The sequence below is a fragment of the Emys orbicularis genome, chromosome 10 (genome assembly GCF_028017835.1).
Source record: "Emys orbicularis isolate rEmyOrb1 chromosome 10, rEmyOrb1.hap1, whole genome shotgun sequence".
Lineage (NCBI taxonomy): Eukaryota > Metazoa > Chordata > Testudines > Emydidae > Emys > Emys orbicularis.
Genome location: NC_088692.1, coordinates 59,918,994 through 59,942,304, shown reverse-complemented (window position 1 = coordinate 59,942,304; position 23,311 = coordinate 59,918,994). Strand labels below are relative to the sequence as shown.

The following is a 23,311-nucleotide window of genomic DNA, read 5'->3' as shown; positions in this document are numbered from 1 at the left end:
GAATTAAAGTCGTAGTGTAGACCAGGCCTTAGATGTCACAGGACAAGACTGTGTAGAAAGTGCAAGTTAGGCTCAGTTGCCCACATATTTCATACATAGCTAGAGCTGGAAACCAAGTAGTCTTACTTATATGGAAGGAGATAAGGGAGTTGACCAATGCAAAGCAGGTTGAGACTTTGAGTCAACTGCAGACAGATGCTAAAGCAATATTAGAATTTAGATTTTCCAGAAGGACTCCATAAAAGAGTCTAAGGGCAGGTCTTCACTACCCGCCGGATCGGCGGATAGAGATCAATCTTTTGGGGATCGATTTATCGTGTCTCGTCTAGACGTGGATAAATCGATCCCCGAACGCGCTCCCCGTCGACTCCGGAACTCCAGCTCACGAGAGGCGGAAGCAGAGTCGACGGGGGGAGTGGCAGCAGTCGACTCACTGCCGTCCTCACGGCCAGGTAAGTCGACCTAAGATACGCCGACTTCAGCTACGCTATTCGTGTAGCTGAAGTTGCGTATCTTAGGTCGACCCCTCCCCCCCCCAGTGTAGATCAGAGCTGAAAGGCCTTCAATTCCACTACTAACACAGACATTACTGGATACACCTGTTTTCTTAATGTTAATTTACAGAATTTCAGTTTGCATTGATAGCGGAAGTAAGTGACAGACAGCTAAAGCTATAATACTTAGAAAATGAAATTTGAGGAAACTACCCACAACTGAAGAATATTATAAAGCATTATCCACCTGAATGGGAGTTATTAATGTAACATGACAGGACCAACAGCCAAACTGGAAATCTGGGATCTATTATGATCATAACTCATCTAATAACTGGATTACAATGCTACAGACTTGTCAGAGAGAGTCTGATTTAAAGAGAACAAGTTCTACCAAGTAAAGACTGGGGACTTACTCTTCTTACATAGGTGTCTTAAGATATCCCAGCCCCCCATCCGGACACTCAAATCAGGATTTAGACATGTAAGATGCCCATTCATGTACCAAAGTGACAATATGTTTAAGCAAAAACAGGATTTGGACATCCAGTTCAGATATCCTCATTTAAGAATTGTTCTCCTGGAGTTCAGTTAATCCCCATTAACAAATTGCAGTAGGGCACATACAACAATCCAGAAGAAGGCTATATGACTATAAATATTTACATTTAAAAGTGATTTAAAGTATAAATGAATTATGAGCTTGTTTACATAGACCTGTCTCAAGCTTTTTTTCCCTTTCTGTTCCCCAACCTCAAAGGCATACCTGAAAAGCACTTACCAGAAAGACAGCAGGAATACCCTTTTTCTCCTCCTCAAAACAGAAGACACCAATATACTCTCTTACCACCAGACTGACTATTTTTAGCCCTCCTCTGCTGAACTTGCTACATATGAAAGAGTCTATTCAAAACATTTTAAAAATGACAGCATCATAATAGCATAGTGCCATGCTGTGCAACACAATTGGTGTGATTATAGAAAAATGAAAGGTATAAAATACAGGGTTTATCCCCAAATCCGACCCCTTCAAATGGCTTTGTATAGTTATGATGAGCAAGTCTCCTCTGTCAGGTAAACGGAGTCTCTCCCACTCTTTAATGAACCCCAGATAGACCAAATATCAAAACACTAGCTGCAAGTAGTTAAATGATGTGAGGAGGCAGGGTTTTTACCTGTAGGTAAATGGGAAAATACCAAAGGGACCACATAGCTAGATCCCTTCCAGGCTGAGCTGTCAGCCAAAGAGCAGAAGGGAGTTCATTAGAATTAAGATTCCTCACACCAAACAAAAACAAAACAAAACAAAACCAGCCGTGGGTTACGATTTGCAGAACTGAAGAAACTCCCAACTTCAAGGAAGGCAGCTCTGACAGCATAAATATTCTTATTCCTCCCCACATAATGAGGCAACAGAGCTGTGTCCATCTTTAGGGTAATAAGTGAAAGGTGTGGTAGATCTACTGAGAATAGGGAATTTATCACATTAACTATCTTCCAACCCTAGCAGTTCAGCAATACCTCTTCTTCGCAACGAACTTGCAAGCTTTACGGAGCAGCTGACCAGTCTCCAGCACTGCCAATCCTGCGGTGAAGCCAACATTTGGAACATTTGCAGCCTGATATAGCCTGGAAAGTGGTGGATATTTTCCGCTGGATAGAGCCCTTAATATTTAATCAATGTCTTTTGCTACAAACTGCTGCTGTTTGTACACACAGGCTAAAAAAGCTCTTTTCCCCCTTAATCAACTCTTTCTTATTCAGCAGATAACATAGGCGGAACATTATTTTTAGCAAAGTTCCTATTAACCATACTCTCACGTTAATTTGGGAGGCTTTTTTAATAACAAATTGTCATTTATTGTGATCCAAATGCTTTCGTGATGAAGGGCTGTGCAATTTCATGCCCCCCCACTTCCTCTCCATTAACATATTATTGTATTGTATTGTAAAAATGCACACAACTGACAAGCTGGACAGTAGGGCCTTCTCCAGTAGAGATGCTTTTTCCAAGCATCTTCTCTGAGATGGACCACGTGTGGCCCTCTCATTTTACCACCTAAATAGTGTGCATAAGAACCCCAGATTTGTGCACCAACACATACGCACACAAGGTAAGCGATGTCTGACTGAAAGCTGGGCCTGTTTTCAGGTCACCTTTTTAGTCATGGATGCCAGAATTGCGAGTACTGCCACATGCATTTGCGTATATAAATGAATATTTTGCATGCACAATTGGGTAGCTGGGCAAATAGTGCAAAAAAACTCTGTGGGAAATGTCATTGGCCAGGTTGAAGGGCTCTGAAAATTTGGTCCTAAGTATTCCAATTCCTACCTGCAATGTTTCTCTCCTCTCCCTGCCTCTAGTTCCTCTGCATATGGAAATGGATATGGTTATCTTTATCCTAAACATTCAAAATATGCCATCATACAGTAACTCCTCACTTAATGTTGTAGTTATGTTCCTGAAAAATGCGACTTTAAGCGAAACGATGTTAAGTGAATCCAATTTCCCCATAAGAATTAATGTAAATGAGGGGGTTCGGTTCCAGGGAAATTTTTTTCACCAGACAAAAGACTATATATGTATATACACACACACACACTCTATACGTTTTAAACAAACAATTTAATACTGGTATACAGTGATGATGATTGTGAAGCTTGGTTGAGGTGGAGGAGTCAGAGGGTGGGATATTTTCCAGGGAATGCCTTACTGCTAAATGATGAACTAGCAATTGGCTGAGCCCTCAAGGGTTAACTCTCACACTCTACAAGGCAGCAGGAAAGGAGGGAGGGCAGACAGAGACACACTGTGTGTGTGTGTGTGTGTGTGTGTGTGTGTGTGTGTGTGTGTGTGTGTGTGTGTGTGTGTGTGTGTGTGTGTGTGTGTGTGAGAGAGAGAGAGAGAGAGAGAGAGAGAGAGAGAGATGCGCATTTCCCCTTTAAGTATAAAGAGTGAGGTCAGAAGTACACTGCCTTGTTAATTAGATCAGCAAGCTGAGACCGGACAGCAGCTGCTGCTGCCTGGAAGCTCCCTGCTGTGTGTCCCCCCTGCTCTATGGAAGATGAGGTAAGCGGGGTGCAGGAGCAGGGGGGAGGGGGACACCCTGACATTAGCCCCCCTCTTCTTCCCCCCCAACCACCCCAGCAAGCAGGAGTCTCAGGGAGCAGCTCCAAGTCAGTGGGCAGGAGCAGCACATGGCAGTGGGAGGAGGGACAGCTGCAATTGCTAGCCTGCTGGGCAGCTGCTGCACAGGGAACTTAGGGGAGCGGGGAGCTGATAGGGGGCTGCCGGTCCACCCTGGTTCCAACCACCCACCAGCTAGCTCCACCGGGCTGCTCTTCCTGCAAACAGTGGACAAAGCAGGCGGCTGCCAAACGACCTTAGAAGGGAGCATTGCACAACTTTAAACGAGCATGTTCCCTAATTGATCAGCAACGTAACAACAAAACAACGTTAACTGGGACGACTTTAAGTGAGGAGTTACTGTACTTGTCAGTTAAGGGAGATCTGGCTAATCTTGTACGTGATGGCCTGCAGCCATGCCCCAGTAGGTCATACTCTTTTCCAGCTCTCCCAGTCTATGCAGGATTGTGCCTGACTTCATAGGAGGCATCTGAGGAACTTCCAGAGTACCAAAGGAGATGGTGTTGGTGGTTAATCCTCTGAGCCAGTAATGAATCAGTGTCCAGCACAGTGTTAGAACACATACTATACAGCTGAAGACTAGACAGTCAATCTGGCACCTTTCATAAGCCCTAAAATTGACTTAATCATTTCCTCTAATGGATGCTGGTGATATTGAATGAGAACTGCTCAACACACCATTAGTGAGATGCCGCATTTAGACTACACTAAGCGACCATTTCAGCCATGTTATGCAACTCAGTCAATCAGACAAATGTAATCTGATCTACCAAGATACATTTAAGCACAGACTTTTGAAGAAGATTGTTTCTGACTGTTGACATTTTTTTTAACATGGAATAATGGCCAGCCATCAAGCAACTTCAACTGCTGTCACTGTTTCCATTAGTTATATAGCAATTTCTAACAAGTAGCAGCACATTTCAGAAGTGACAGAAAAAAATGGAAAGAAATATTTCTGTAGTTCCAAAGAGCAGCAACTAAAATGAGGGATTAGGGTTTGGAGTGATGGTATTTCCTGATGTTACATGCGGTTAAGAGTGGAGCTGGTCAAAAAAATTAACATTTAGCATTTTTTCCACCAGATTTACCAAAATAGAAACATTCCAAAGGACCATGTCAATTTCAACAAAATTATTCCAAAACACTAGGCAAGGTTCTCATGGTTTCTTGTGAGCTTGCTGGACTCCCAGGGACCCAGGGCTTCCAGCTCTTCAGTAGCCTGATTGCTGGACAAACCGGGAGCCAGGAAGTTACAGCTCCCAGGCTTGCAGTTCCGTGGCAGAATGCTGGGCAGGCTGCTCTGGAGCTTGGGCTCTCCACCTGGTGCCCTGCTTGGCTTTGTGCAGTTGTTTCACAGAGAATTTCAACATTTTTGGTTTTCATTCTGAATCAGAATGAAAGCAAATTTCAAAAATCTCGAAATCCTCCGCAGAAAACAGATTTACCATTCTTCACCCAGCTCTGCTCAACAGGAAAGCAGTAACCAACTGAGTAATCTAATCATCCTAAAGACTGAATTTTTGTTCTCATGTACTCAAACCTGAAACAACTGGTCCTGGTAGAAGTTAAATGAGCATCTTTGGAGCTGTCAAAGTAACTGTCAGGCTGGATACAAATAGGCATTATGGGTACCAACTCTGTGCTAAAAAAAACATGTCAAATGCAGACACACTGCAGTGCACTTACTGCCTCCTATTTTAGACTTGTTGGAAGAGATCTTTTGAATGAACGATCAGGCATAGCTCATTTCAGTCAGTCGTGCATGTTTTTATTAGAACTTGCTTGAATAAACGAGCTACCGGAACAAAGCTTGAGACTATTCCAAAGGATACTCGCTGATGCTTTTCTTTATGAAATACAAATACCCAGAGCTGCTTTAGTTTCTGAAATGCTATAGGAGTGCAGTGATAGTATTAATCAATTCTAATTATACTGTGCATGTCTACAACAAAGGGGAAACAAACACAAATAATTACAAAAAAGCAGCTTATTCTGTTGGATGCCAGTACTGAATGTGCACTCTTCAGCAAACCACAAAATTAAATTTATTCATGAGGTAAATGACAGAGTGGTTTCCCTGCATTCTGGAGACATAGGTTCAAATTTTGATATGGTCAGATGTGGAAGTAAGTCTGTAGTCTTTTCATCTTCCCTAGTGAATATTTGTTGATACCACAAATCCTCCACACAACTAGACTAGAGCAGCAGAGATCCAGGACATGAGGAGCAGGAGTGAAACAGTGTGGATCTGTAATACACTGGCAGAACACTGTGGGGAAGTGGCACGACTGTTCGTGCACTATAACTCACTCTAGTAACTGCCCTTTGAAAATGTCAGCCATTCATTTTAAATTTTTAATTTGAAGACAGTGCCCACAACAGTCTAACTCCGGCGCCTAAACTGAATCTCCCATGAATGAAGTCTCTACCTTGTCCTCAACAGAACACATGGACTAGTCAGTCCAAATCCCCTCCATTTCTGGGCTTTGGCTATAGAAACACCACTACAATGTAAACTTCAGCCTACACTTTCTGACAGAACTGGGCTGGTCCTAGCTTTTCCCTCCAGAATACCCTGTCTCAGCTTCCTAAATCACCCTAGCCCAAGAGAAGCTCTCCAGTCAGCTTAGATAGCGTCTTCACTAAGCACTACAGCGGCACAGCTACATCAGTTCAGCTGCACCACCGCATGTGTAGACAAGCCCTAAGAGTGGCCCAATTTTCATCTGTGCCTCCCATTGCAAGATGGGGACCGAACCTCTAAAAATCAAACCATTTCTACCTAGATTCTGCAATATAACATTAGACACCCTGATTGGAAAATGTTGGCCTTAAGTTTTCAACTACAATTAATATAATTAAATTGGAGTAGTTTTAAAAATTAACTGTCTTGATATATTCCTTCTCAATTCTTCCTCTTCAGTTACAGTGGAGCCTCCCATCTCATTGGACTTGGCCAGCAAGAGGTAGGGGGGCTGGGCAGGGTGGAGAGGTGAGGGGATGGGGGGGAAGAGCACTGGGGTGCCCCTGCCTCCTCACCTCCTGCAGGTACCCAGCATCCCCCCACACCTCTCACATAAACTCCCTTGCAGACACTATCCCCAAATCCCCTGCACCTTCCCAGACACCCACTGCCACTGTTCTCCCCAACATCTCTAAATTTAGCTAGCTGGGCTATCCCTCTCCTGTGGTGGGGGTGGGCGTGTGTATGGTGTGTGTGCACACAAGTATGTCTGAGAGAGACAGAGAGGTCTGCTTCCCCAATCCCCCTCCCTTTAACAGTCTCTGGACCTCAGTGGCTCAGGGGAGCCCCCACAAGCCCAGGAGCAACCTCAGCCACAAAACAGACCGAAGCTCCACTGTGACACTGGTAGACCAGATGCCAGCTCTTGCCAGGGCTATAGGCGTCAGCAAAGCACTGACAAATTCATAGCTGGAAATCAAACCAGCTCACCTGTATGTTAGTATTGTTCACAATAGGTGTTAGAATTGTAAATATGAGTTTAGACTCTATAAAATGCTTGTAAGTTGCTGCATGCATTAATCTTATTTGTAATGTCTGCATCCCGTGCTATAATGTAATGCGTACGTTTTGCTTCATAACTGTAAAAATGCCCGCTCTGAACTTGTGAACCTAGGGAGGGGTGTTCCCCAGCCCATCACAAAGGATTATCAAAACTAAGTGGGCCATTGCGAAACATCATGATGCAAAGACTTGGTTAAATGGCCCCCTCAGCTCTGTGAAGGTGCGACATGCAAGGAAGCTCATCCCATCGGTGTGAATTCTGGAAGAAGGAAATACAGGTAGCTGACATGAAAATTATTCATCTCTTTGGGCTCTCTCAGGGCTGGAGCTAGGAAAGAGAAGCAGAGATCCCAAGGGTCAATCTGGGTTAGCCCTAAAAGACATTCAATGCTGACAGATTACTACAACTCTGTCACCTTTTGGAATAATAGATTACTTCATTTGTGTGTATATGTTGCCTGCTTTAACCTGTAAATAGCTCGTTTCTTTTTCCTAGTTAATAAATTCTTAGTTAACTATAGGATTGGCTACAAGCATTGTCTTTAGTGTGAAATCTGAGGCCTTGGCTACACTTGAGAGTTACAGTGCAATAAAGCCTCCCCCAGCGCTGTAACTCACTCCCCGTCCACACTGGCAGGGCACTTATAGCGCTGTATCTCCGTGGCTACAGCGCTGCAGATACTCCACCTCCCCGAGAGGAATAACAGCTGTTGTGGAGTGGCTGAGACGCTGGTGCTCCAGTGTAAACGGGGAGTAATCTTATTACGCAGTGATTGACCTCCGGAAACTCCCCATAATCCTTTTAAGTGAAGGTTCCTCTCCTTGTTTTGTTGTGATGCCTCTCTTTGTTTTGTTGTGAACTCGACGCTCAGGGAGCTGCTTATCAAAAAAACAAACACAGCTACTGTTTGCTGTGAATGAGTAGAGGCAGGCAGGGGGGCTCCCTTTGGAACGCCCACAGCTAATGTTTGCTTGAAGAGAGAGGCGGTGCAAGGGGGTGGGGGGGGAGGGGGGGAGGCCCCTTTCGGCCAGTGGCTGCTTATCAGGTCTGTGAGGAAAAAACAAACAGCTGCTGTTTGCTTTCAGTGAGTAAGAGAGGGGTGGAGGAGGGAGGGGGGTCGGAACTTGCAAGGCAGGGTGCTGACAGTGTCGGCACTCCAAAAACCCACTCTCTCTCCCCCTACGCACCCTGTCACACACCACCCCACCCACCCCTTTTGAAAAGCACATTGTAGCCACTTGAACGCTGGGATAGCTGCCCAGAATGCACCGCTCCCAATGCCGCTGCAAATGCTGCAAATGTGGCCAAGGTAGTGTGATGGCAGCTGTCAGTGTGGACAGACTGCAGCGCTTTCCCTACTCAGCTGTACAAAGACGGGTTTAACTCACAGCGCTGTAGAGCTGCAAGTGTAGCCATACCCTGAGGTACAAACTGACTTGGAACTGGAATCTTTTGTGATCTTTGGTATAAATTCATGGTGGTTAAGTCCATTAATGGCTATTAGCCAGGACGGGTAAGGAATGGTGTCCCTAGCCTCTGTCTGTCAGAGGGTGGAGATGGATGGCAGGAGAGAGATCACTTGATCATTGCCTGTTAGGTTCACTCCCTCTGGGGCACCTGGCATTGGCCACTGTCGGTAGACAGGATACTGGGCTAGATGGACCTTTGGTCTGACCCGGTACGGCCTTTCTTATGTTCTTATGGCAACCAACTACAACTCAGTCCAGGTTGCCTGGGTGGCAAGGTAGACTGGAGTGTACAAGGGGACTGTCTGTAACTCCATGGTAAGACCATGATAGTGCTTCAGGAGTTCCTATTTGTTACTGGGCTGGTGAAATCTAATTACAGAACATACAACCAGTTGACACTCATGGTCATGAACCACCTCACCCTATGATCTGCTCTTCCTCCACTCCATTCCCCCTCTGCAGGAAGACCCCAAGTCCCCCACTCCCCTGACTCCTGAACCAGAGCCCTCTGCCCACAGCCCCTTGCCAGCACCTCCCACCACAAGTCCCAGGAGAAAGGGATCCTCCAGCTCTGCTGGTCAGTGCTACATCTGCCACCCTTCCACTCCACAATACAGGTTCTCTGGGCTGGGGGGCGGCATGTACTGAAATTTTACCTCAGATGGTCTTGAAACCCATGCATAGCAAAGTTTGTTAACCCAGAATTCATGTAGTTTCACAGAAGATATCAGGGATTGTTCTCATTTAGGTCAAGTCAGGATTTAAAAATGTGGTAAATCTCTTTGTTAAAAACAACACACACCATTCCCTCCTGATATCTAGTAAAACTGAAAGGTTTTCTCCCCCTAGCAATGCATCTAAACAGCTGTTTTAGATTTGATCTGAAAACTAAAACCTTGAAAAATCTGCCTACACTGAATAATCTTCTACAGTATATTGCTGCTGACTGTTTAAAGAAAAAACTCCATTCCCAAAACACACTTGGTTTGAAGCCTCCATCTCTGCAAGTCAGGGAATCTTCACAGATTAAAGAGCCTCCTCTTTCCTGAGGAGAAAAGGATTGTCAGTCAAACAAGGCTCATTAGCACTCCAATGTGCTTCACTGAAGACTGTATATCTGGCTCCTCTCTTGAAAGGCAGAAAGCATAGCTGTTTTCCGATAACTCTATGGTTCTAACATCTGGACCGGGCAGTTGTTTAAAAATAATTTAACTAATTTTAATGTTGGTTGAATCAAGCCCCATTCCACAGATGATCCAAGAAGTTTCACAGTAGGGTAATTATCAGGTTAGAGTGAGATAATCAAGCGTATCTTTGCTCCACACTTTATGTAAAGAAGAAACATCACAAGCCAGATCCAGCTGTCTTTATATTTATTCCTTACTGGTGTCTGTAAGGAATTTGGCCTTAAAGATTTGATCCTCTCTCTTCAAACCTATTCCCATTTCCTAATTAAGGATGTGTATGAAAGACATTTGTATTGCTTCCTTCCATGTGTGTTTCAAACTTGTTGAGGCACAAGGAGCAGTTTGGAGTATACCTTCAAATCCTAAAATTAGTGAAAATGTGCTATGTGTTTATAAACATTTTAGGTTAATTACAACAAAGTACCAGCTTTATACATTCTCAATATGCCAAAGATAGGCCAAATAAGAGCCCATACTGAAAGTGAAAAAAACTCTCAAGGATTTCTGTTAGATTACAATGGGTAAAATAGAATTATTTCTCCTCAGATCCCTGAGTACAAAAGTGGTTACCAGTTGAGACTATGTTCAGAAATCTATGATTAAGCACACCAAGAGACAATAAACCTGCATGCTTTTCAGATCTAAATTATGCCCTACTCTATGAAAGACTGAAAAAGTTGAGGATGGTCTCCTTGTTGAACTTCTCTTTTAAAGGAAACATGCAAAACCACTGTGGGACAAGCTTCTCAAAAGCTGCACAAGGTATGGGGTAGCTCTTCTAGTTCTTTTATGAAGAACAGAAGATCCTCTGAAGAAATTGGACTTTATATATTTGAGTCAATTAATCCATGGCTATTACAGGCTCATCAATCTCTAGTTCAGTGGTCACCAACCAGTCGATTGCGATCAACTGATCAATCCTGGAGGATCTCCCAGTCGATCACAATCTCCGGCTGTGCTGCGGGGCTGCCGCTAAGACAGGCTCCCTGCCTGCCCCGGCCCCACGCCGCTCCCAGAAGTGGCTAGTGCGGCCCCGTTGGGGGGGGGGGGGAGGGGGCAGGGGTCTCCCTCTGCACACTGCTCCTGCCTGTAAGCACCACCCCCGCAGCTCCCATTGGCCACAGCTCCCCATTCCCGGCCAATGGGAGTTGCAGGGGCGGTGCTTGCAGAGAGGGGCAGAGCACAGAGCCACCTGCTCCCTGCCCCCCTCCAGAGGCCGTTGGCGGTTGCCTAGGGCGCCAAGATTTGGGGGGGGCCAAAAAGCGACACCCCCAATTTAAAAAAAAAAAAATTTTCCCCACAGTGGCCGCTGCGCTGGGAGGGAGAGGGACAGAGAGAAAGGAGGGGGATGGAGATAGTGGGGCAGGGCTTTGGGGTAGGGGCGGGGCCTCAGGGACAGGAAGGGGTAGATCCTGGGTTGCCCTTAAATTCAAAAAGTGATCTTGGATATAAAAAGGTTGGAGACCACTGCTCTAGCTGGTCTAGCTGCCACTAGAGGGGGACAGAGTGCCACAGCAAGCAGGTTACATCCATCTCAAATGGGGCACAGTGTTTGTCAGGGAGGAGAGAGAAAATCCTCCCTTGAAAAGGACCCTTTTAAAAAATTCACTCATTAGGGAGGAAAGGTGAATGAGAAATCAAAGCTCACAGAGACAAAAAATACAACGGGATGATTAAATATTTTACATGGCAGGTAGGTCTTCCTCTAGGACCTAATGTGTTTGGTTTGTTTTATAAGAAAGAAAAAATTGCTATGACTGTCTTTGAAGTCCAAAGGGCTAAATCTGATAACGATTTCACTTGTCAGAACGATTTTTAAATGAGAAGGTCAAATACATCTTTAAAGTTATTACCAAAATATAAACCTGGATGGAAAAAAAGAATACTTTGACTAATGAGAATTTGAAAACAATGGCATCATCCCAGGAGATAATCTAAATAAACTTCTGAGAGACACTAAAGATTATCCTGACAATATGTCTGCCAGTCATAAATGGCATAATAAATATCAAACAAGGCCATACAGCTGATTTAGCATCTAAGATTACATTATAAGATCAATACCTAATCAAAAGGATATATTGACACCTTCTAAACTTTGTTTAGCCCTCACTGTACATTTTTCTTTTTGTTTTAATTGATATGAGCTTGGATCCAGGGGACAGAGTTATGATCTATATGGGGGTGGGGAGGAAGGATTCATCAAGCTAAGGTAACCACTACTAAACCGATGAGGAAATCAAAGTGCTAATGTGCTAAAGTGCTAATCAAAGAGGCTAACTGTAGCCTCTTGGAGAAGGTACTGTTTATCTCTATATGTGTTCAGCTCTGGATGACTCATCAAATGGCACTTCCACAAATAAAATCTTAAAAATAGTGGGATGGATGAATTTTGAGCACTGAACATTTCTTCTTTAGTAGAGTATTAAAGTTTTACAGTAAGTTTCCTAATGTTTTTTCCAGCTGAGATCCTCACACACACACCCCCATTCTGGGCCCTTTATGCCACCCAGAAGGGCTGGAGTGGCATAAATGGCCTTAAAAGCTCTGTATCTGTAAAGATAATGATTCCCCCCATGCATGAACTGTGGAAGACAGTTATTATAATCCTTGTTCCATAGACGACTTGTGCTTCTTCATACTGGAGGGGCAAAATCTAAACTGGAGAACATGTGACCACCCTACATGTCTCCTCTGCCCAGCAATCTCCCTGCCCTGCACCGAGCCAGGGGCCTCCGCGCTCTCCCTGCCCCACCAGAGTTACCTAGGGGGAGGTGCCCTGTCCTTCTCCCGCTGCACCTCCCCTCTGGCATGTTTCCGGCTCACTCAGCCCCTGACCCCCGGCAGACAGGCCTGGGCAGGGAGCGGAGGGGGTGGGGTGGTCCGCCGCCCCAGCCAGGCTCGCTCTCAGGCAGCTACTGCGCTGCACAGAGCAGCAACCCAGAGCAGCCGGCATGAAAAGTGGCTGGTCCCACCCCTCCGCTTCCTACCCAGGCCTAGATTCCAGGGACAGGGGCCGAACGTGTCAGGGGGCAGGCACAGCAGGAGAAAGAAGCCCCTCTTCCTCCCCCACAGCATGACCCCTCATACTACCCCTCCCCCGCGTCATCTATGCCCTGCTCTGTCAGAGACCGTACCACAGTACCCAGCGCTGTGGAGATTTCAGACAGCCATAACGTAGGGTTACCATATTAAAACATTTTAAAAAGAGGACACTCTACGGGGCCCCGGCCCCGCCCCCTTCCCCGCCCCAACTCCGCCCCTCCCTGCCCCCGCCCCCGCCCCAACTCCGCCTCCTCCCCTGAGCGCCCCGCATTCCCCCTCCTCCTTCCTCCCAGCCACGCAAAACAGCTGCCCGAGCGCTACCGGCTTCACGGTTTGCCGGGCAGCCCCCAGACCTCCAGACCCTGCACCCCCGGCCAGGCACTTCCCCTGCGGACTCTCACTCACCCTGGCCCCGCGCTTCCCCTGCGTCTCCCGGGCCTCCCTCCAGCGCTTTTTTGCTCTGCCACCTCCCACCACGCCCCCCCCCCCCCCCGTCCCGTCCCGATATTTGACTTCGGTGATCTGGTCGCCCTACTGGGATATCATTCCTTCTCTGGTCATCCGAATACAACAGCTCAACCCCCTCAGACTTTTAAAAGCTGTTTAGAACAAATTCCTGTTTTTCCACACATGTCCACTAACTGCTTTTTAGGGAGCTGTTTGTAATTCATTTTCCTTACCTGTCCTTTTCTTCTCCCCTGCTCCCCAACCCAAAAAGTTATAAACCACTTTCCCTCTTGCTTTATCTTTAGTAATATTTTTATTGCTCTTTTTTGTTAATTGCAAATTGCCCTGTCAAAGTCAGCATCTCCCCCTCAGCCCCTAAACCCATGGTTAATATTACAGACACACTGTGCTTGAGATCATTTTTGGTCCCACTCAAGTGCACTCTCAAGTGATAGACCTAGCTCCCTGCACCTTTCTCACAGAGGTGAACGATACAGTTCAACCACTCTGGGACTGGATCTCTAGGCAACAGGTCCCATTTCCCAATTGTGTTAACACAACAGCTGTGTTTGGCACTCTTTTCCTCCAAGAATCTGGGACATTGGCTGATTAAAGTGACACAAAAACAGCTTCTTCCAAATAAAACATTATTCATTCACCCAATGTTACAAAGGTAAGATGCCTTTTTTGTACACTTCTCCTAACCTACAACCTAATCTTTCTTTGCAAACATTTGTAAGTTCTCTCTTAGCCCAGCTAACCCCCATCTCTGGCAGGGAGAAGCAGACATTCCTGATGCAGCATGCTCCCTGTGACTCTTTGAGCCAGTGGGTCAACTACTCAGTCATTCCCCTCCCTTTCCTGCCTAGACTAGCATCTTTAAGGTTTTAGCAGGGTGGATAAAAATCAATAATTAAAAAAAAATCATATTTTTTTATTTAAATCAGATTTTTTTGATAAAATGCTTTTTGAGGAAAAAAAACTGTCTAAAGATAAAGATATATTCTTGAGTTATAATGTCTCATCATGGAATAGGGATTATAAATTCTAATTCTATAGTATAAGACTTATATATTCATGTAATGTTTAAGAAACGTTTTGTAAATGAGTTCCAATAGTTCATGGATTATGGACCCAATCTTATAGGGCTCCAGGGGCTTCTGTATAGATTATTTAGATTAATCTTTCTATCTACCAATGGGATTCAGTGCACAGTCTAGAAAATACCATCAGAGATGTTTAGCTTTGCAGTTCTCAAACTGTGGATTTGTGTCTCCAGAGATAACATGCTTGTTAACAGCAAAAATGTTTTTAAATAAATAAATAATATATAGAGCTGAGAAATAACAGACTTCAACCCTATTGCCCCTGTGCAAATTTATGTACACAGAGTCAATCCCTTACCTCTCTCTAAAAGTGCAAAGTTTCAAAAAGTTCAATGGATAGAAGATTGTTGGGGACAGAATAGATCTGGACAAGGAGAAGAAATCTGGAAATAAATGTGAGAAGGGAGGGACAGGCAGGGGAAACAAAAGTGAAACTGTTTGAGCAGCATATTCCAGAAGTCTTGAGGTCTCTCTGAGACTTCATTGATTTGAGATCTACCATACCATTCTCTCACTAGAAGGGAAAACCTATAATGGCAGCAGGCCGTAAAACAGACCCAGTTTGGGAATAAGAACCATTCAAGAAATATATGTTTGCTGATGATGTTTTAAAGAAAGTCACACCAGTGAACTGGTGGAAGTCACTTAAACACTTGGATTCAGAGACTGCTGAAGTGATAATCTCACTTTTAACAGCAGTAACTTCTTCTGCCTGTGTAGGAAGAATATTTTCTTCCTTTGGACTAATTCATTCCAAATTGAGAAATTGTTTGGGACCTGAAAAAGCAGGATAGCTTAGTTTTCTTTTCCAGATTATGAACAAAAAAGAAAATGAAGGTGAAGACGACTGAGTTAGCTGCAGAAGCCAATATTTTAAGTTTCTCATGTTGACCTGGCTGACAGAGTCGATTTAATTTTTGTTTTTAAAAATATATATATTTCATTTAACTATTTTAGTTTAAAACAATTTTAACAAAAACAAACATGATTTTTAAAAACTTGAATGTTTAACCAAATTCAAAAATGTATATGCTTGTTTTGTTAAAATATAATATGTTTGCGGTTGAAGAAAAAATTACAGAATACATAAAGTTGTTGTTTTAGTTAAATAAAACAATTTAAATGTCTGTCTGGTGATTTTCTCCTCCTAATACAGCATGGCAAGAAATCCTCCAAATATTAATGATTAACCTGTTGAATTTGAGATAGCTCACCTCCCAGTGACTTCATAAATATCTGCTTCAATTACCAAACAATCATTCATTTTCTGATATAGCTGTAAAACTAATCTGAAAAGTTTTCAAAATAAATCACTTTAAAAATGTATAGTGTGTACCTTCTAAAAATGAAACCTACATCTATCTCTGAGTTGTGAAGAATATGTATTGAGGTTATAACAACCAAAAAGAATGCACTTTTATGTAGAAATCCATGATTAAATCGAGTCTTCCTGACCAGTGATTTAAATCATGATTTAAATCAATTCGATTTAAATCAAATCCACCCTGGGTTTTAGTATACTCTTTGATCCCAGTTTTAGCTTAGGAAGAGTGAACTTTGCCAGCATAGGGAACACCAGTCTGGTGACATTCCCCAATTAATAGCCCCTCTCCTATTGTTTCCCTAAGGTACCTTCACATTCTCTATTACAGTCCCTTATCTTTGCCATTGTTTTGGTTCTTGACAAGTTCCTCCCCTTACAGTATGCTTTGATCTAGCCTTATGCACGAAGGCAGAACAACATCAAACAGTTAAACTGATGTGCATATGGTATTTATAAAAAATTATAAACATAACTCCCTCATTCTACACAGATGTGCTCTGTATACTTAAGGACCGGCAGGCGGTGATATCAGAAACTAAGAGCTAGTCTACACTGGCAATGCTTTAACATGCCTTGTGTGGTCGCAGCGCAGCGCTGGGAGAGAGCTCACCCAACGCTCTTAAAAAAACCCACCTCCACAAGGGGCGTAACTATCAGTGCTGGGAACGCAGCTCCCAGTGCTGGTGCACTGTCTACATTGGCGCTTTACAGAGCTGCAACTTGCTGTGCTCAGGAGGTGTTTTTTCACACCCCTGAGCGAGAAAGTTGCAGCGCTGCAAATTGCCAGTGTAGACAAGCCCTAAGAGAGCTCTTAACTATGAGCAGAGACTGAGTTGCTGGTCAGAGGGGAACAGGCTGGGCCTAGCTGATGTCAGCCACTCAAGGAATGCCTTGCAAGAAGAAGAGGGCAGGTCCTACAGTAAGTGCAGTATTAAACAAGACTGAGGCTAAGCTACAGTTTGAATGGGCTGTTTATTAATGCTCCAAGAGCAAGCAGCAAAGATTTTATAGCTAAGCCGTATTAGCAACTTTTGGAGTTTGCAGATTTTGCAGCAAGCTCTTCTGCTTCAGGTTACAGTTTGATTTCATTTGAAGAGGCTTCCAAACTGTAGGCTACAGTCAGATAATTCAAAGTATTTTTTCCAAAAAGTCATGTAATAGTTTAATTTTCCAGACAAACTGCACATTAACATTACCAGTCCCACAAGCCATTCAGTTCCCCCAGTGCTTTCCTTTATGAGAGATTCTTGACTTAAGTCATAATTGTTCACCCACAAAAAGTGTCTAATTGAGCCGAGTGCACTGTTGTTACCAGAGTTTCTGACCACCTCCAACTTATGTGTGTGTAAAGTTGATTCTTATAAAATAGAACATTAAATTACAAACCAAAAAGAAAGAAAATCTAGATCTGTGGCAACTTGAATTATACCCTGTCATTATGATAATAGCCATGACATTTTCATAAGCAAGTAAGGCATGGGTCCATTTTAAAAATAAAACTAAACATCAATTATTTAAAATATATATTTATATTAAATATTTAGAGAACTGAGCCTGCAAAATAATCTGCATGGCCAGGTCCTTATGCTTGTCTGATTCCCCAATTAAGTCACCGAGGCTCATTGTCGGTGTTCAGGGCCCACCCACACAGGTCCCTTTGCAGGACAGGGTCCTAAAATGGCTCTTGAGAACTGACAATACCAATGCAGCATTTCAGAACGTTTATACTCACACATATCCCTGCAGGAAGCCTGATCCTATTTCTCCTTGACTTTAATTGGAATTGAAGGTGATCAACATGTGCAATTGGTGCACAGTACACTGCAAGATCAGCCCAAAGGTTTATAGTGGTAAACATGTTCAAATTCTGAACACCAAGTTTTGTTTAGTCAAATATACATTGATTTGCTTTTTAACCCTGCCTTTATGTCCCTGGAAAGTGCTGCTCCCACCTTTCCTTTCTGTGAGGGTTTGTATTAGCATAATTAATGCTACACCACATATTTCTACTCTAATGGCCTTGATACCCTCTGTTCTCAGTGAAACCCCGTCAGCTTTGTCCTCAATAGGAATGTCTTTGCCTCTATGACTACCTCTTCTGCTGCAAATAAAGAGTATCCCTTGACTCTGTCACTCCCCAGGTATTTATCACTTCATTCTTAGCTGAAGTGGACCCCTTTATCACTGTATATCTGGCCAGAAATCCTAATCTGCTTTCTCCTGGCTAAGGCTATGTCTACACTGGCAACTGAATGACAAAACTTTTGTCTTTCAGAGGAGTTAACCCTCCCCCGACCCCCCTAAAAGACAAACATTTTACCGCGACAAGTGCCAGTGTGAACACAGCATTGTGGGCAGCAGTGCTCTCCTGCCGACAACGCAAACGCCGCTCGTTGGGGGTGGAAGATTTTTGTCAGCAGGAGAGCCAACGAACAACAGCTACACTGCGCGACTTTTAGCGGCACGGCTGTGGCGACAGCCCTGTCACTAAAAGCTGAGTAGTGTAGACATAGCCTAATATTTGAACAGAAAGGTACAGCATCAATTAAATACTGTGAGTGCTAATGCCCTGTACATTCTCTTGACAATAGTTTTGTCTGAGAAGTGATTTGGAAAAGCACTGCACAACGTATTACTGCTACATGAGACATGGTATCAATAACCACAATGCAATCTCCATTACTACTCGGGAAGGTTTCAGTGCATCAATCCCAATCGTGAATAGAAATAGCACTAAGTTAAAGCTCAGACAGGCAGCCCCTCTTTGTGTATTTTCACAGCAGAGGCAATTATAATATCAATTTTCTGGCATTCCAAAGCTCCCACTTGTTAGTAATCTGACATGATTAATATGTGTACAATGGGGCTCACAATCTCATATTCAAACCAGGAATTCAGTAGTTTTCTTATTCATGAGCAGTTCTTGACAATATGCTTTGAAAGACTATTCGGCCCAATCATGCAGTCCTTACTCAGGCAATATTCTCAATAGCAGCAATGGAAGAATCGCCTAAGAAAGAACTGGGCCACGTGAAATGAATTTTCTGTCATTTGACTGCAAAATAATCTAATCAGACATTTTTAATCTTGTCCAGTAATTATTCTCCCCCTCATTAATGACCAGATTGTGCAACTCTTAGTGATATTGGTTAGCAGCGTTTATGTGAGAGGTGTCACTGAACATGAATATGGTTGCACAATTTCACAGTGTTTAGTGGAATCATTTATGTTAATTTATTTTTAGTTAAATAATTAACCATAGAATACTTAATTCAATATTATGATTTTCCATACTGATCACTTCAGTGAGGGTGAAACAGAACATTTATACTTTTGAAGTTTAATAAAGAACTTTTAATTAAAATTGTTATTTAAAAAAAACTTATTCAAGCATATATATTAGGCGGTCATCAAAATACATGCTCTCTGTTCACCATAAACAAATACTTAGCTATATATTTATATTCAGGGTTTTACAATTACAGATTCTGGCTCCTACAGAGAGAGAAGCAGAAACACAATATTAAAGAATGTAAGCTTCTAAGTAAATAATACAAATTATGTTTTAAAAAGAATCACAAGTCCCTTTAAGTCCCTTTAAGAAAAACAAACAGAATCTCTTTTTGTTTTGTTTTAAATACCACAGTTCTTCTGAAACTATTGAGCCTGAGTCTCACTTCTTCTGTCCAATGCTCCACACAGGAACAGAAAAGGGACCACATTACTGCACTAGAATTAGTCCTTAATGCCCGTCTACTTGTGGGATTTTGTTTTTTGAAAGGATTTCTCTCACTGTAAAATGAAACTATTTCACCTTTTCTCTTGAATATACCATCCTTACACCTTTTTAAAAGAAAACCTCATTGGCACATCAGAATTGCTCATTGTAAAAGGAATACTGTATACTAAGCTGGCTTCATTCATTGCTTCAACAGACCTGGTTTATTCCTATGTCACAATTTTCTGAAAATAAAATCAACTTGTAAATCCAAAAATAGGAATGATACTTTCTTATTTCCAACATCTTACAGTTTTGAAATATGGTAATAACTCTGGCAAATGGGCAAGCTTGCAAGGCCACCCTAATAGTTTTCAGTATCCGTTATCCTCAAATGTTAGTAGAAAGTAAACATTTGTGCGTTTGTTTTTTAGTATAGTGAGCTAATGTCAAGACTGTCTGCTCCAGCATGAGGTTTTCCCATCCAGACAGAACAGTAACTTGCTTTTGGCTAACATTAAACACAGGGCAGGGCAATCCAGTCAGAAGGCTTCAGTACATTTGTTCATTAAAGGCCAATTTTTACATTATTTTTAGTCCCTCTCCACAAAACAAAAATTGTTATGGTGACCCTGGTACATGGAGGCCTGTTAGCCAAGAACGAGACTATAGTACCAGCTCCTGTGATTGATTATGACATGACCTACAATTCACCAGAATTGTCCCTTTACCCACATTCAGGCTCTAGGGACAAGAAAGCAAAAGACTGAAAATCAGCCATTAGCATACTAACCAGCCCTTCACCAAAACTAATGTCATTAACCACTTCACTGTTCTGCCCTCAGTTCTGACCTCATTGCTGGCATGCCATTGACATATGAAAAAATCATAATGAAAAAGCTTGATGTATCTACATCACTGCCAGACTATTTTGCTTGATGTGTTTGGTAACTTATTTAAAGAAGACATGCTAATCTTTCCAAAGATGTCTGGTCACTGTACAAAAAACCCAGTTTTCTAATAATACTGCTAATTTACCCACATGGACCTTATCTAGACCAATTTTCTAAGAAATTCAATTTATTGAATAGTGTAGATGTAGAGTTAAGACTATAACACAGAGCAAATATTGCTTTAAATTTGCTTTCATCTATTTTTGAGACACACAATTTAGTGACATGCCATTTGCATAATGCCTCCAAGAAGTTACAATTGCAGTGGTTCTCAAACTTTCTTTTTCGTAGACCACTTGAAAATTGCTGAGGGTCTTGGCGGACCACTTAATGATCTTTCCAAATGTTGTTTGTACCGTTAGCTAACTATTGTAAAGCGCTTTGGATAAAAGTGCTATATAAAAAAAAACCCTTAATAATTAAAGCTTTTTTGTTCTACAAATAAAAGCACACAACTCGTATTTTAATATCAGTAGTCTTACCTTTCTAATGCGATGGATGTGCCCTCTCTCCCATGCCACAGCAGCCCCCGAGCTGGGGATGGGACCGAGGGAGGTCTCTCCCTCTCTCCCCTGCCGCGGCAGCCCCTGAGCTGGGGCTGGGAAGGAGAGGGGGGGTATCTCCCCCGCCACAGCAGCCACAGAGCTGAGGCTGGGAAGGAGCTGGGGAAAGTCACCTCTTGCTATGGCCGCCGCAGCCCTGCACGTTCCAAATTCCCCCCACCCCCTCTTCTCACCCCACTGGCCCCTCCCATCTACCCCCTATTCCCTCCAAGGCCACAATCTCACCTTACATGTGCATCTTCTCCAGGGTCCAGGAACCTAATTAGTGGAGCCATGCTTGTGCGGCTCCACTAATTAGGCGGGTGGCCCTTCATTCTCTCACGTGCAGCCGTTCAGGCGCAAACCTTAGAGGGAACTATCCGTGGGCCACCTGAATGGATCTCGCGGACCACAGTTTGAGAACCTCTGATCTACATGATAAATAGTTTTCTTATTAAAAAATAGAGCCTCATACCTGTTCTTGCGGCCATTTCTGTCTGTCTTCTGGAGTTCTTGACTTTGTTTTAAAACCTCTAGGCATATCTCCAACATGCTTTGAAGCAGGTGGAATATTCAATGATTTTGGCCTCCCTTCATGACCAGCATCACCTTTTGGACAAGTCTCTTTATAGTCATTTTGCACATTTTCAGTCCCGCCATGCTCAGGGCTCATTTCTGTTGTGCTGTTAATGCTGCTCATACTCATGCTCATTTTAATCTCAGCTACGATCTGGTCAATGTCTTCTTCCTGCTCTTCCAACTCAGCATCTTCTTTCCTCGAACGGTAGGGCGACATCCCATGACTGTTTCCATTAGCTTCTGGTGGATAATAGTCCTGATAGCTTTCTTCATTTTGACAGTATTGTATGTTTTCTTCTTGGTCTTGAATCTCCAGAGAAGATACTTCATCCTCCAAAATCTGAACACAGTTATCTTGGTAGTCTTGCCCTTCAGTCACTTCACTTTCATCATGGTGCTGAATGTTAGCTTCTGTCCATTCTTCTTCCACAGCTTCTTGACATTCATCAGTTTCAACTTGGTGTTCTTCGTGAGGCACATACTCTTCCCCATTGCAGTCCATTCCTTCCAGATAACTGTCATCCTCTGGACAATACCTAATATAGTATGTGATCCCTTCCTCTTCCTCTGGCAGGCCTTCATCATAGTCCTCCTCTTCAGAGGAATTATTCACATAATCGGAGCTGGAATCGCCATCTCCACTATTATCATTGCACTCGTGTTCCACAGGGGTAGGGCTACCTTCTCTGATAGCTGTTAGCTCTGCCTCCTTTGCTATGTAATCTTCACTAGGCAGGTCATTTTCCTCACTTTCAGGCTCCCTGTGGTGAGATGAAGTAGGGCAAGGTATCACCCTGTGATCCAGCATGCCGGTTGTAGTGCTTTGACGTTTCCTGTTTGCCATAGCCGACTTCTTAGGTGACAATCATTTCTAAGCAATTACTGTAAGGAAGAGGAAAAAAACACTTTCAGAAAAAGGTCATCAGCAGGGATCAGAGTCATGCTAATGGGAAACAATGAAACTGGTACTTTTAATTTGGTATAAAACAGCTACTTAAAAAAACCATTCTCCTAAACTATACCATCAAAACTACACTCAATGTAATCAAAGGGTAACTCAATGGAGTTGTGCTGGATGCACACAGGTGTAACAGTGATCAGAATCTGGCCCATTAGTATATACATAAACAGTAACAACATAAAATAAGAGAAAACCAGTGATGAAAATAGTTATAGAAGTCATGAAACTCAAAAGAAGGTAACACCTTCACCTAGACAGGTAATTCTGCAACTCCGTATTAGACTTTTCCTGTACAGTATCTTTTCTGTGTGGAAGATAATGAGTAATTTCAACACCATTTGTTTTCGGGGAGGGGGGGGTTCTGTGAGAGTATTTATATATGGTACTCTGCGGGGAATTCTGTAGCACTGTTCCCCGCAGAACATACATTCAACACAATTCATGTCCCCCGCAGAACATACATTCTGCTGGAGAGATGCTGCAATTATACGTTTTGTCCACCAGGGGCTGCTGTGGCACCAGAAGAGAGGGCAGCTGGGGGTTAGAGGCGGCCTTCCTCACAGCAGGGATAGGTGAGGAGGCACAGAATATGGGGGAGACGGACAGATTGGGGCATACAGGGTTGCTGGGAGGGTTACACAAACTGGGTTTCAGACGGGTTAGTGGGAGGAACAGAGTGGGGCATGGGCACAGGAGCTAATGGGGTGACAACACTGAGCCAAGGCTGAATGAGAGTGGGGCTGCCAGGCCACATGGGGACAGGAGGAAGGGGGCTGCAGGGAAACATAGGGACAGATGTGCCTGA

The 23,311-nt window shown here is 43.4% G+C and overlaps 1 protein-coding gene across 2 annotated transcripts in view; it reads right to left on the bottom strand.

Moving 5' to 3' along the window:
* Nucleotides 1–22,389, bottom strand: part of APBA2 (amyloid beta precursor protein binding family A member 2) — a 101,463-nt gene extending 79,074 nt beyond the window's left edge. For both annotated transcript variants that reach the window (XM_065412147.1, XM_065412148.1), the window contains exon 1: nt 21,442–22,389. In XM_065412147.1, coding sequence (XP_065268219.1) covers nt 21,442–22,389 — 948 coding nt within the window. The remainder of the gene's footprint in view (nt 1–21,441) is intronic.
* Between the last annotated feature and the right edge of the window lie 922 nt (nt 22,390–23,311).